Here is a 14,387-nt window from a genome sequence, read left to right as displayed (position 1 = left end):
AAATAAATATATATACTTATTCAGATTGATAAGAAGTTTAGTGAACTCGCATCTGTTTCACAAAAAAAAAAAAAAACTAATAATATTTATAAAACATTATAGATATCATTAATGATATGTATAAAAAAATTTCAAATCAATAAAACCAACAAAATTAAACAAATACATAAAAATACAAATGTTTTTTGCCTCATTTCTGCAAAAGAAAACTATAAAAAAATGAATTAAATCTGTAAATGCTTTTCAATTTTTTAAGATCAGTTTTTAAATCATTATAGATAAAAACGATTGAAATTAAATATATTAAAAATACAGTAACCCTTTTTAAAAAAATCCAAAAATGTAGCAATCAAATAAACAATAATAATAATGATAATAAAACAGTTTTTATACTTCCAACAAAAGGAAACGATTAAGTATATAAAGTATATTAAGTCTAAAAACCAGTTTATTAAGATAAAAAGCCAATTTTTATTATTTTTTTTAATCACTAAAAATAAATACAAATAAACAATAAAAATCTGAAAAAAAAATCTGTTTTCAAAAATCACTTTCAAATAAAAAAGCCAGCATAAAAAAGTTTTATCAAATACAGTTCTTCAATACCTAAAGATCATTTATTAAAAAATTATACCTAAAAAAAAATATTTTCCACAAAACTTTCTATAATTCAAATCTGCAACTGCCAAATATTTACAAAATACAATACGGTTACAATACTTAAGATATGTATCAGATCTTCATTTTCTACAGGAACTTCATAAATTTTGTTTTTGTTTTGCAATCCTAAATTTGTTAGCCAAAGTCAGTTCTGATGTCCTTTTCCACCCAAATAAGTCGCTTACTACTCCCTGTTTATCCCATTTGTTCTAGTATATAATTTGTATAAAATAATATTTCCACTTACCAACAATTTTTAATGTAAATATACGAGTGCTTTCGGAGTCACTTCACCATCATCAGGAATTATTTGAAGTTATTAATTTAATATTCATGTATATAACTTTTTTGACTAATTAAATTGAAGTTAAAATTGTTACGTTCATTATAGTCGATTGCCAATTAATAAAATAAGTTATACGTTAATAAAAATGTAACGTCATATCTGTAAGATGTTTACAGCTATTATCTAAGTATATCTGGTATATAAGTTAATTAAGAATAATATAAATAATTAATATATTTTCAAACTTAACACTTACTAAAACAAAGTACAAAAAAACTACTTTAAACCACAAACAAATTAAGTAAAACCACAGATTAGATTTTATAAGGAAGTAAAGCCCTGATTTTACTTCAGATGTTTGGCTTTTTTTATGCAATACCAAGATAGTGAACATAGTCCTTCCACAGTTCCAAAGGCACAGAGTGTTGTTATCTCACATACCCCAACATAAAAGTGGCTGAACCAATCTCCATTACTTGGTGAATATATACATCATTACTTTAGAAATTACAAACTTAGTTACCCACAGGTTCCGACTGAATAAATCAACACTAGTTATCTTCCAGATTTTCATTTGATAAAACCTTTTATTTATCTTTAAACTGTAACCAACTCTCAATATTTAAGTTATTACAGAAACAACTGTACCACTGTAGTGCTGAGTTACAAGCAGTAAAAAAATTAAGAATTAAGAACATTTATTCATTTGACAAGAAAACTGCATGTATATCATTTTTTTTCCAAATTAAAATTATATTTTCTTTGTTATATTAAAAACATTTTTAATCATGTATACCGATTAAAAAATAAAACAATAGTGTACAACTGCTAAAACATATTAAAATAAACCAGGAATTAATAAAAAAGCAGGATATAAAGATGATCTAAATTTTATAATGAACAAATATTTCCTTCAGATTTCAACAAAAATGTATCTTACCGGCTGAAGGAACATTTATAACAGCATTTGGCTTATGATGAATTAGTGGCTCAGCTCTTAAATTTTTAGCCAGCTGGGTGGTTTTCTTCAAAGGAAACGTAACATCACTTGCATCTAGAACAAATAAAATCAACTTTCAAGACAGCATTCAAACAGCACCATTTTTTCTTAGCAATCACTTTTAAGTTTTTAAAATAACTTCTAGTAAAAATTACTCTTGCAAACTATGTACAAAATTTTGATACTGTAGTTAGGAAAAACTTATACAGAGGTGCTCTTATAAAAGAAAATTCAACATCAAGCAACTGAAATAAAAAGAAATAAAAACCTGAAAGAAGAGTGATGCTTTCTAAATACTTTTCTTTTAAAATTAAAGATTAGTGATTTTTTAACATATACTCATATTAAATAGTGATCATTACAAAAGTGATGATGATGTATCAAAATTTAAAGACAGTAAGCTACTATAAAAATAATCTTAAAAGAAAAAGGCAGAAATAATAATTAAAACACATGCTTTACTCAAATTTAGCCAGAAAATGGGCACAGAAGTATATGCTTATAATGGCTCATAAAAGAAGCACAATTAAAAAAAAAAATTAATAATAAAACAGCGCTCAATAGGGCTTAAAATCTATCCTAATAAAAAGTACTTTTGATATTTACGTCTGTTATGGTGTGCGAAAGATAAGATAACTCATTCAAAGCAACACTAAACAAAGTAATGCTGTACTAGCACATGCCTGCTGGCTTTTACTCCCATATCAATAAAGATGTCTTAAAACTAGAGGGCTTGGTTGGAAATCACCCAAAAAATTAAACATTATAACTGTTCATCCAGTTTAAAACTTGCACCACATTGATTTGAAAGTAAACTTTTTCCTCTGATCTATTATCACCTTCAGGTTATTTATTCATAAAGAGATTAAACATAGTTTTATACATAAAATACTGCTAACAAACATTAGATCAAATAATAAATAGCTGATGACATATTTCAAAATTTAATATTATCACAGTATTATGTACAAGCATTAAAAGTGTTATATCACAAGTGCTAATGATTAGGATCAGCTCAAATTGAGGTTTCTTTAATAAAGATAATTACAGCAGCTAATTATAGTAATACTATTTGGTTTTTTAATATTCATAAAATTATTATAACAGATATTAATCTTTAAAGGATTTTTATTTTGCAAATCTTTCTTGAATGAACTTAATTATCAAGAATTAAAACAAAAGAAAATGAATAGTTAATAAAAATGCTGATAAATTATAATAAATAACACTAAGTTACCTCTTTTACAGGAAAGTCTGTCACTTGTAACATTAAGCGGTACATCATTGATCCCTTTGTTTCTATGGCTATTTAATACACTCAAGGCGGCCGATTGTGCAACTTGCTTTGATATTTTTACATCTGCAATTTCAAAGAATAAAACTGGGCATGGCATTTTTTTCAAATTAACAAGCAAAATTTAATAAACATTTAGACATCAATATCCAAAATTTAGAGAAAGTAGACATTTATCTGAAGTATACAACCTGTTTATAAACATTTCAATAATTTCTTGAATGCTATAAAATAATCACCCATATAAATGGTTTAAAGGGTTAAAGATTACAGGATAAACTAGTATCATGCTGGGGAAAACCATAAACTCATAGACTTTTTTAAATTTTATTCTGAAACGAATAAAATGATCAAAGTATATAGTCCACCCAAATATAATATACAAGAATACATAGGAATCTCCACAGTCTGGTTCACTTGTCTCTTTCTTATTTGTGTTGTTAATAATAAATGATTATGTCTCATATTTTCTTATGTTTTAGGGAAAAATCCAGAAACTTGACAGCTGGTGGCTAATTCATATGACCACTCCAAGCCACATCTTAGCTGGTGGTCAAGCAAACCAAGCGATATATGAGAGCAATTGTTCTCTTACTGAATTGAACATTATGGTCATTATTCTCCACAAAACACTAATCAACCATCAAATGAAAGGAAAGGTACTCACAGACACTCTATTTTTGTGACCTAAGGTTTAATAGCTTTGAGAGTTGGCCATTCTATTCTACCACTCTATTTTTCAGCAGCATTGGGTCTAAGAATCCACAAATCTATTACAGTTTTATTTATTTTTTTAAGCTTTTTCATAACATTTTTTTTGTCACTTGACTGGCCTGATGGATTCACCCATTATTCTCTATTTTGACCCAATTTCTTAAATCAAAACATACATCACCCACTCTAAATTATCTCTTTTATATATTACAATATTTCTCTTCATAGAGTTTTTACATTCTGCACTTCCATCTACAACCAAATTCCTAACTCTGGACAGTCCACTAATCTTTTCATTTTATGAAATTCTACAAAAACTATAACTCTCCATAAAGTCTTATTCAAAACTTCATCACTTCATACTCTCTCACAAAGGAGACAAAAATGATAAGTCTCCTGAAACTACAAAAGCCTCTATCCTTGTTCCTACTGACCATATTTTGTTGCCATAAAACACTACACTTTATACCAACATTCTCAAAAACTACTTTGTAATTTTCTAATACCTAAATCTGCATTCTATATCAGTAAATGAGTTTTTTTCCATAAACCCTTTTCACTTGTGCAAATCTAGTTGAGTTGAGCTGTACTAATTTTGCAATCAAGAGAAAAAAACCACGTATTTATAACATTAAAGAACTTATTAAAACAGCAAAAACTGTTATTTATATTTTCAGAACAATGTACTTTTTTTGAATATAGAAAACATAGTTTTTAGGAAACTTTTGTTTGCAACTTCTGAGATTTATAATTTAGACAATACAATCCTGCAAAATATATAATTAATATGTTAAAGTAAAGACTTTTATCTTTCCCCTAATCAAATTTCAAACAATTAAAAAATAATTCTATTTAACAAGAACTACACAAGAAAGTAATTTATTCATTTTATTAACTATTTTGATTATTTCTTAACTGATTACTAAAGGATTTTAATGCCTGATTTTAGGCATTTGGGTTCAAATTCTATTGTTTTTTAATAAATTTCTTGGGACTTCTGCAACATAATCATTAAAAACATCAGTATACTAAGGATAAAATTACAAATTTACAAACTGTTCTAATTTAACTGTTTTTACTTCTACTCCCAACACCTTTATTCTTTACTTTGAAATTATAAAAATAACAATTTTTCTTATACATGCCACAGAAATAAAAACAAACACCCATTATGGAGTTTTTCTACAAAAATCGCAATGAATAAAGAAAATAAAAGTATATATTCAAGATCCTCACTGAGGAATAAATACAAAAACAGATGGTCAGAAGCTAGAATTCTGGGCACAGCTTTTACATTAAAAATAAAAAATATGTTCCTTTTGCTTTAACACAACGGAAATCAACATTTAGTAAAAAACACAGAGAACTAATAAAATTTTACCTGATATGTTACAAAACTCATCATCACCAATATCCCATGCATCACTCACACTTTCCTGAAAATCTTGAAATGAACTAGCTGATGTAGCATTGTGTTGAGTTATCCTTCTAACCTCTTTACGTGGACTTGGTCTGCAAATAAAATTAATCTTTTTGTATTCATACGCAAAAAAAATGCTAATTGTTGATAAAATTTTAATAGCGTATTGGAAATAAGTCCATATGATGTGTAAGTGGTAATCTGTTAAAGCCGGATATTTTTATTTCTACCACTTCAAATGGAAAAATATATATTCATTTTCTGTGACTGGAACTTGTTTATATGTTAACCTTATATAAACATGCCAACAACAGAACGTATAAGCTAAATATTTAAATAGAAATTTATTTTCGTTTTTGCAATCATTGCATGAACTTCAATATTTTAGTAACCTGCTACAAATTATAGTAGTTAACATCATAATTCATGTACTGACAATCATAAAAACAGCTAGCCAAGTGTAAAATTCAACTTCATAAGATTTACATACCACAATTTCACTCAATGTGTTATCTTGGTTAATATTACGAAAAACATGTTTTAAGGAATTAAAAATGTCACCACATAACGAGATTAAAATAAAAGTATAAAATTCACTACTTTAACTAACACTTCAGATGAGATGTCGCAGGTGATTTGAATCATGTTAAAATACCTTGTGCCTTTCCTCAAGGTAGCTTCAAGCAAGTAATATTCAGATTTTGTGACGCTTCATCAAGGGGATATGCCGCAGTTTTGTATCTACACACGTCTACTCCACAAAAGTTTTTCTCTTCAGCTTGTTGCCACCAAATAACGTGTAGCCCCCTCAAGAAAATCACCATTCCTCGACTTGAGCTTAACTGTGCTGTTCTTCTCGCTGTGTTATTAAAACATTTTCTTTCCTTGTTCAACCAAAATCATATCTCCGACTACTATTTATTCTCCGATTCCGAAAATAGCTTTATCATGGATTTCAACTCCTACATACAAGTTACAGCCCTACGAGGCTAACCGTGTCTGTCAAATTTTGGAAATTACTTCACCCCATTCTTGGCATCATGTAAAATCTTCAAGTAATGTTTCTGACATTGCGTCTCGAGGAACATCTGCCTCACAGCTTCCTTCTTGCGATTCCTGGTGGAATGGTCCATCAGCCTTCCACGTTCCTATCCTTCACATACCTTTTTCCAAGCTTAAGAAAACTATTTCTCAGATCTGTTCCTTCGACTCTGCATCTTCATCCCTGGAAAATTCTCTTTTCACATAAATCACTCTTCTCCCATCTCCTTATTGTCCAGTTCTCCTCCTGCTGAATCGAAATACATGTTTTCTCTTGTTGTTGATAAATTTTCATCCTTACCTCATCTGTTAAATGTCATTATTCATATTTTCAAATTCCTTTCCAAAATTTACAAAAAGACCTTTCCCCATCCTATCGTTCCTCAACTTTTGAACTCGCTTCAGAATTTATGCCACGCATCACCTTCTGCAGAAACGCTTAATTTTGCTCTTCTTTTTTGTGTGCACGTAGTTCAGCAAGAACATTTCTCTACGCAAATTCAAGATCTTGACAAGAAAAGCATGCCTTCTTCTCTTGGAACTCTTTCGCCTTCTTTCTCGACAACAATCGCCTAATTCGCGTTGGTGGACTGTATATCCATAGGTTGCTGGTTTAAATCCGGCCCGGAGGACAAAAACAACAAGCCATGTTGGGGAAAGTTACAAAAATAAAATTACACATAGCTTGTTTTTGCCAAAAGAAAATTGGACTTTATTTTTAACAGAATGAAAATCAGAATTATATAACCATATTCATAAAAACAAAAAAAATACATAAATACATTATTACATATTATTGTTTAGTTAAGACAAATGCTTTGCACAAAATCTCCTTGTGCGATATTTATATACAACAATCCTTAAGTAAAGTATAGGTAAACTTATTACCTTAAATATTTCTTTTACATACACACAGTATATAATAACAATACAGAGTATAATAATAATAATATCTTATTATTTAACAGAGGATTACCTTAATATTTAGTAGACGATTACTGTTTTTTGTTAATGAAAAACAATATCTTGATACTTACTGGCACAGAATGTAATCTGGACTATCATAATAGAAAGTTTAACAGACGATTATTGTAGAATAAAAAACATTAATATCTTGATATTCACTTACGCAGGATGTAATCTGGATTACCATAACAGAGAGTTTAACAGACGATTACGGTAGAATGAAAAACATTGACATCTTAATATTCACTTGCACAAAAAATAATCTCACAATCGTGGATTTTATATATGTCTACATAAATTCCTTTAAGTTTAATATTTTATCATACAATTATACAGAAGAAAAAACACAAACATAATGTTTAAAGGATTTTTGACATACAAAAAAGATTCATTGTTGAAGAATAAGTGAAATTTAGTTGTTAACTGCATTAAGTGTAAATTTTGACTAGACAATATTAGAATTGTAAGACACACTAATGATTCTTCGAATGATGGTCAGAGAGAGAGAGGGAGAGAGAGAGAGAGACTGACTGACTCTAGTGGGGAGCCAGCTTATATAGTGTAGATGGAGCCGAGTGAACCACCAGGAGCCGAGTGAATCATCAGGAGCCGAGTTCACGCAACATGTTTATGTTTTTTTTTTAAACATTATAATCATGAAATAATACAGAGTTAAATCTTAATAAATAATCAATACAAAAGACATAAATAAAAATCAGCTGAGCATATATTTATATGTATGTTGAATGGAATGCATAAATTTCAGTCTATGAAAAATTTATTATTTATAATTGAAATATTCATTACATCGAAATATTGTTAAATTTTAGATGAAAATAAGTCAAATACCAAACAAGTTGAATTAACTTATAACTGCTTTATGCATTGGCGTAAACATCTTGGTTAATATTACAAAAAACATGTTTTAAGGAATAAAAAATGTCACCACATAATGAGATTAAAATAAAAGTATAAAATTCACCACTTTAACTAACACTTCAAACCAACTTACAACTGTAAGATTCACCAGGTAAAAAATTATTACTAGATTTTGATTCAGATCAGCAAAATATGATTTAATAAGCTAGCTTACTAGACTGGTTACCAAGGATGTAGACACCAGACCAGCTTGTCCTCGCATTTTCATATTATTGGGACATTTTCTATTATTTAATAGTTCTGAAATAATTTTTACAGAGCGCATCATGGTTTAATATGTTTTTCTTTGGAGGATTTACCTATTTATAATTAATAGATATGTAAACAAATAAGGTGGTAATAACTTAACTGGTTTTGAGTTTTTACAGTACATGTTTGTATTTTAACAACAATTATTTTTTTTACTATGTACTTATTATTATATAATAAGAGATACATTAAGTTTATATGAATTAGAAACAATTCAAAATAATTCTGACTTAGAAATCAACAATGATTCTGATGATGATACTGAATTTGTGTTGAATGCTTTGTTGCACTCAACAAAAAATATATATGCATGGTGCACGCACGTGTGTGCATGTGCGTGTATATGATTAATATGTAAAAATTCAATTTGAAAAGATAAAATCAGAAAAAATTAGAATAGTTACCGTTAACAAAAATTTTACCAGATTTTTTTTTATGTACAGTTTTATATTAAATTAAAATAAGAAATTTTCTCTATAATATTACTTTAATGGTATAATATTTCTCTATAATATTACTTTAATGGTATGTAAAATAGTTTGTTGGCATAAATTTTCAAGTATTACTAAAATTGCTTAGGGTAAATGCTAAAAAATCAATAACTCTCATCAACTGTGCTAATTTTTTAAACCCAAAGCCATAATAAGCAACAAAAACTACTAAGACAAAAAAAATCTGGATTTACACTGGGTAAAATCATGTTTTATCCACTATATTAAGCTCATTAGAGAAAAAAGAAAATCTGCCGTAACAAAAAGCTGACTAACCTTCCAGGCACTGCTTTAGTATGTTTTCTCCAAAATGTTCCAGTTTTGAGATCATGATCAAGATTTCCATCGCTGTCATTCATGGTGCTATTTACATCAATGCATTATACATAACTTCTAAGATTAAAAGAGATTATTTCATTGTAATTGAGTAAAATCTAGGCCAATATATGAAACAAATTCTCACAAGATATTTTTCAATTAAGTCTTGTTCTTAGTTCTTCAAAATGTATGAAAGATATATAAGGATCATACAAGTCAGCAATGTTGTATTACAACTTCAACATAAATCTGAAACCATATTTATAAATTTTGATATTAAAATATAAAATACAACATTTAATTTAAGGAAGAACCCATAGAATTAGTGTATTGTGCAAATGTGGCCTCATTTTTCATCCTAACCCTGCCAAAAATACTATATCAACATTTAATAACTATAATAGAAATAAGTACATCACAACTAATTCATGTAATAATATGTTCACTTATAAGTTTTGCTATGGTCTTTAATTACTAAATTTTCTGTATTATCAAGCAAATATTTGAAAGAAAGTAATAAAATAAGAATATTATTATTATTATAATTATTTTTACTGCTTTTTTTAATAGAAAAATAAGCAGTTGTAAATGTGTTTATAATATTAACATCAATAATTAATTGCTTTACATTTTAATTATTATTTTACAACACATGAAATTAAGAAGTAATTGGTAATTACATTTTTTTCCTCAGTCAAGCATATTAAATTTTATATATAGTTCTTTTTGTATAATATTTTGTAATAAAATATACATTGTGGGCACAAACAAAAAATTGTTCACATCTTATAATCTACAAAAAGGTAGATGTTTAAGTAAGCATCCTTCATTTCGATCATTTGCATAAATGTTCAAAAGTATTGTTGTGCTTAATGAAATAGTTAATTTAACTCTCTTTTTCTTTTAGTTAATTTTTATTTTTTTAAACTCATGATTAAATGGTAGTGTTGAATCAATTGAGTGACTTCATGAAGAAATCAACACAAATAATTTTATCAATTTTTGCATCCAATGCAAATCTGTAACCAACAAGTTCTTACTGGTATTATTGATCAAATGAAATTGCTTAATAAGGTAGAACTAGTGCTCTAACACTGTAATTTACCCTAAATACTACTAATTTATACAGGCTACATCACATTTTGAATTCAGAATATAGTTATTTTAAATTAGATGGAGAACTAAATTTATAAAAAAAAAATCTTGACATTTACGATAATATTTTAGTAGCTGCATATTTCTTTAACTAAAGAATGCAAGCTTTAATAAAGAAATCTTTTAAAACCATTTTAATTTTAAAACAATTTGTGCAATACTGTTTTAACATAGAGAAAGTCATTATAATGATGGTGAATTTTATTTTGAAGATATCCATAATTTAGAAATTAAGTCTAACAGATCATGAAAGAATTAATGATCCTTTCATGATCAAAACTTTTAATAATTTGCTTAATGATTTTAATTTTTAATAATTCCAACATTTTCATCAAATTATTTTAATTTTGCTTCCAAATCCACAAAAGATCAGGTACATCCTTCTAGATCCATTATCCTGATTTCGTTTGCTATCATTTAATGAATGTAGTTCATATACATAAATATGTAAATTACTACTGTCGATGTAGATAGTAATGTATTTACAGTATTATAATAAAATAATATTAACATTATTTAATGTGTTTTTTAACTCATAACTGTATAAAAATGTTCTATTTCAGTTTAACTTGGCTTTTCCTATATTGAAGCAAGTAAAATTATAAATAATTAAAATAATGAGACACTAGGAAAGGTTAGTATTGTTTCATAAATTTTATGAAAATGCTTCCCCTATGATCAATTCATGAGTTGCCACCAGTGAAAGATAGTAAAGAGATATGTTAAGAAGCGAGTGATTTGTAAATACAGCAATGAGGTAACAGAAATAGGATTTACTATAGATTGTAGACAACATAATATGTAGCTTTAATATAAAACCCTACTTATAGTCAACAAAAACTGCATTGGGGACTAGGTTGGAACCAATCAAAACCCAGCTAAATAATGTATTTCACTACAATAATCACATTTGTAAGACAAAAACTTAGAATTATTGTCGTCAATAATGCCAACAAATGTTTCATTATTGATCTCTCCATTTTACTGCCCACACATGTTATCTCAATGACTTGACCACACAATATGCTACCCACTCTTCTTTCTCTGTAATTCTTTACTAAAAACAAACTAATCAGAAAAAAGCTTCTTCTGGGAAAAGTTTACAAACATAGGAGAAAAGTCTCTTGTTTCTGGGCAAAACAGTTTTTCCCTATCACTGAACAACAGACAACCTAATTTTTTGAAAACAGTATCATAGTATACAGACTCACAGGTTTACAAAAGTGATCAACTAACCAGTTCAGCAACCAAGAGAGTTAATGTCACCTTTATAGTAAGTTTTATAAGAGTCAAGTTTGTGACTACTACTTCACTAAAACGTATCACTCAAATGGCAATACTGCTATATACTTTATATCAAATCTAACAAAAGATAGTGGCAGAGCTTAATTTTAGCACAGTTGACAGCATCATCTGATACTGCCTAGTTTCCTGAAGGTTACATGATGCATTGGCTACTGCCCAGTATTATTTACCTTTTTCAAAATGCTACAAATTGATATATTACTTATTAGTAATTACAATAAAATGTAATTACAAGTGCAAATGTTATGAGGGGCCTGGTTCAAATCTTGAGTCTTTAGTAGAATTTTAAAAGTTATAAATTTTTGCTTATTCTTATGGATTTTTAAAAAATATACTTAACATTATCTATAAAAACAGCTCATCTTAATTATTAATAGTTTTATTTTTCTTAATTCTACTGTTTTCATTATGATTGGTTTTTTTTAGCACCTAATGTCATAAAAATTGCACATTATTAAGAATAACACATAATTATTATTATTATCCATATTAATGACATTAAAACAAAAAAATAAATATATACAACAGTAATTGATCTAAGTAACAACAAACAAGTCTTTTGTTATTTATTTTGTTACAAATAAAAAACTGTATTTATAACTTGTTATAAATAAATGGGAAAAATCAAAACTGTGAAACTTAATAGTTTTCTTTTACCTGTAATTTCAAGTGAATTACGTATGCAGGTTTACTTCTCTTTCTTAATTAAGATACTACAGTATAAAGTACAATATAAATAATATAATTGCATAAGAGAAAATTAACATTTTTTAATATATACTTCATAACTCCTCCATATTCATTAGATAAAACATTATGTTAGCAGTTGATAAATTCAGTAGCAATATTATTACTAACACAAATTTGTTTTAATTCACTTTATTATTTATGAAATATTCTATTAATTCCTTTTGGATCATGTTGGTAAAAGTATTCTCATAAAAGTTAATGGGTTGGTTTTTTCAATAAAAAGTCATAACATGATTAGTAAGTACACATTAATATGATTTGTACATATGGTTTATGTGCAGTTTTTGTGATTAATCAACAATGTATGACTTCACCAAATACAAGAAAAGATCTTTATTAATACCAATAGTATTATGCAAAGTACTGTGCAACATGGTATTTATTTTAACTATTTTTAAAACAGTAAAAAGCAAATAGATTGAAATTATTTACATTGTTCATCAGACAAAAGGCTATCAGAAAATTCATCTTTCTTATAATTAGGCAAATTATAATAATAATGACAACCAATAAGAAGAGCCAAAATTAATAACAGATTTACCACACGGCAGCAAAAAAATCACGTATGATATCGACGAGTTGAACAATTTTTATATACATATAAAATAAATAAACAAAATACATTCATAATATAAACTAATATTTAGTCTGTTTGAAGAAAGAATAATAACTTTCTGAATAACCTTCCATAAAGAGATTAATCCAAATATTTTTAACGATTTTGACAAATAAATTTCGAGGTTATTTCAAGAAGATTTTTATACGCAATTTAAACATTCAATTAGAATTTGTGTTTTAAAACCAAACTTAATATTCAAATCACGAAAAAACCCATACGACTAAAAATTCATATTTTCTCTACTTTGAAAAATCGGTGGAAAGAGTAATTAGAACTTACTTGGAAGGGCTATCCTATTCACAATTTCATCAAGAACATCGACAAACACAAACATGAATGTTTATGTATCAAAATCATTGATTACTTATATATTACACAAAAAAATAATAACTAAACAGAATAAAACTGTTTTCACAAAAAATAATTTATTATAAATTATATCAACAATCTAATAAACATAATACTCGCTGACAAGTAACTGACGTCCACTATTTGGTGCCCAGCTTAATCAGTGAAACCAACCTATGCGGAATTCAAACATAAGCAGATCAGAACATCAGTCGATTTGGAATAGCATAAATGTCAGTTTATTTGAATTAATAATATTGCGTGAACAATAATCTAATAACATGATATATATAATGAGTTATATGCAGTTAGTATAAAGGTTAGTTTCAACAACACAACTTATTTTCATAATTTAAACTGGAATCTATAATTATGACCCATTTTGTAATATAAAAAACGTCATTTCATTTTACTTTTTTACCAACTCATTTACATGCATATATAGCGTACAAATATTTAAGTGTGATGGTTGGTTGTAATCTATCAGCTAGATGATAATCACTTCGGAATCATATCAACAGTCAGCTGTAGTTCAGCTGCGCAAAATTTACTTGTGTTTGGAGAAGAAAATGACCGGAGGTACTCTCTTTTACCTAATATGAAGATTCGAAGCTTTATCCAGTTGTATTTTTTTCTGTAATCCGATTATTTTCAATTACATAATCTTTTTCATTTATCTTTAAACGGTTATTGTTTTTACTGTTCATAAAATAAATTGCCTGTTTATTTTTCCCATGAATCTTTCTAATGCCAAATCAGTCGCCGATGTTTCTGAATATTTGTAATAAATGTTTATTCTTTACTTATAATATTTTGAAGTGTATAAGATATG

The 14,387-nt window shown here is 27.4% G+C and overlaps 1 protein-coding gene across 1 annotated transcript in view; it reads right to left on the bottom strand.

Annotated features, from left to right (window-relative positions):
- Tbc1d22 (TBC1 domain family member 22) overlaps positions 1-13,707 on the bottom strand; it is a 38,292-nt gene extending 24,585 nt beyond the window's left edge. Inside the window, exons 1-5 of the mRNA XM_075362828.1 lie at positions 13,487-13,707; positions 9,337-9,627; positions 5,336-5,466; positions 3,184-3,306; positions 1,887-2,000 (exon numbers count right to left, since the gene is read on the bottom strand). Of these exons, the coding sequence (XP_075218943.1) occupies positions 1,887-2,000; positions 3,184-3,306; positions 5,336-5,466; positions 9,337-9,419 (451 nt within the window). The 5' untranslated portion in view covers positions 9,420-9,627; positions 13,487-13,707. The remainder of the gene's footprint in view (positions 1-1,886; positions 2,001-3,183; positions 3,307-5,335; positions 5,467-9,336; positions 9,628-13,486) is intronic.
- Positions 13,708-14,387: the final 680 nt, after the last annotated feature.

This window comes from Lycorma delicatula, chromosome 4 (genome assembly GCF_047948215.1).
Source record: "Lycorma delicatula isolate Av1 chromosome 4, ASM4794821v1, whole genome shotgun sequence".
In the NCBI taxonomy this organism is placed as follows: domain Eukaryota; kingdom Metazoa; phylum Arthropoda; class Insecta; order Hemiptera; family Fulgoridae; genus Lycorma; species Lycorma delicatula.
This window is presented reverse-complemented; position numbering and strand designations above follow the sequence as displayed.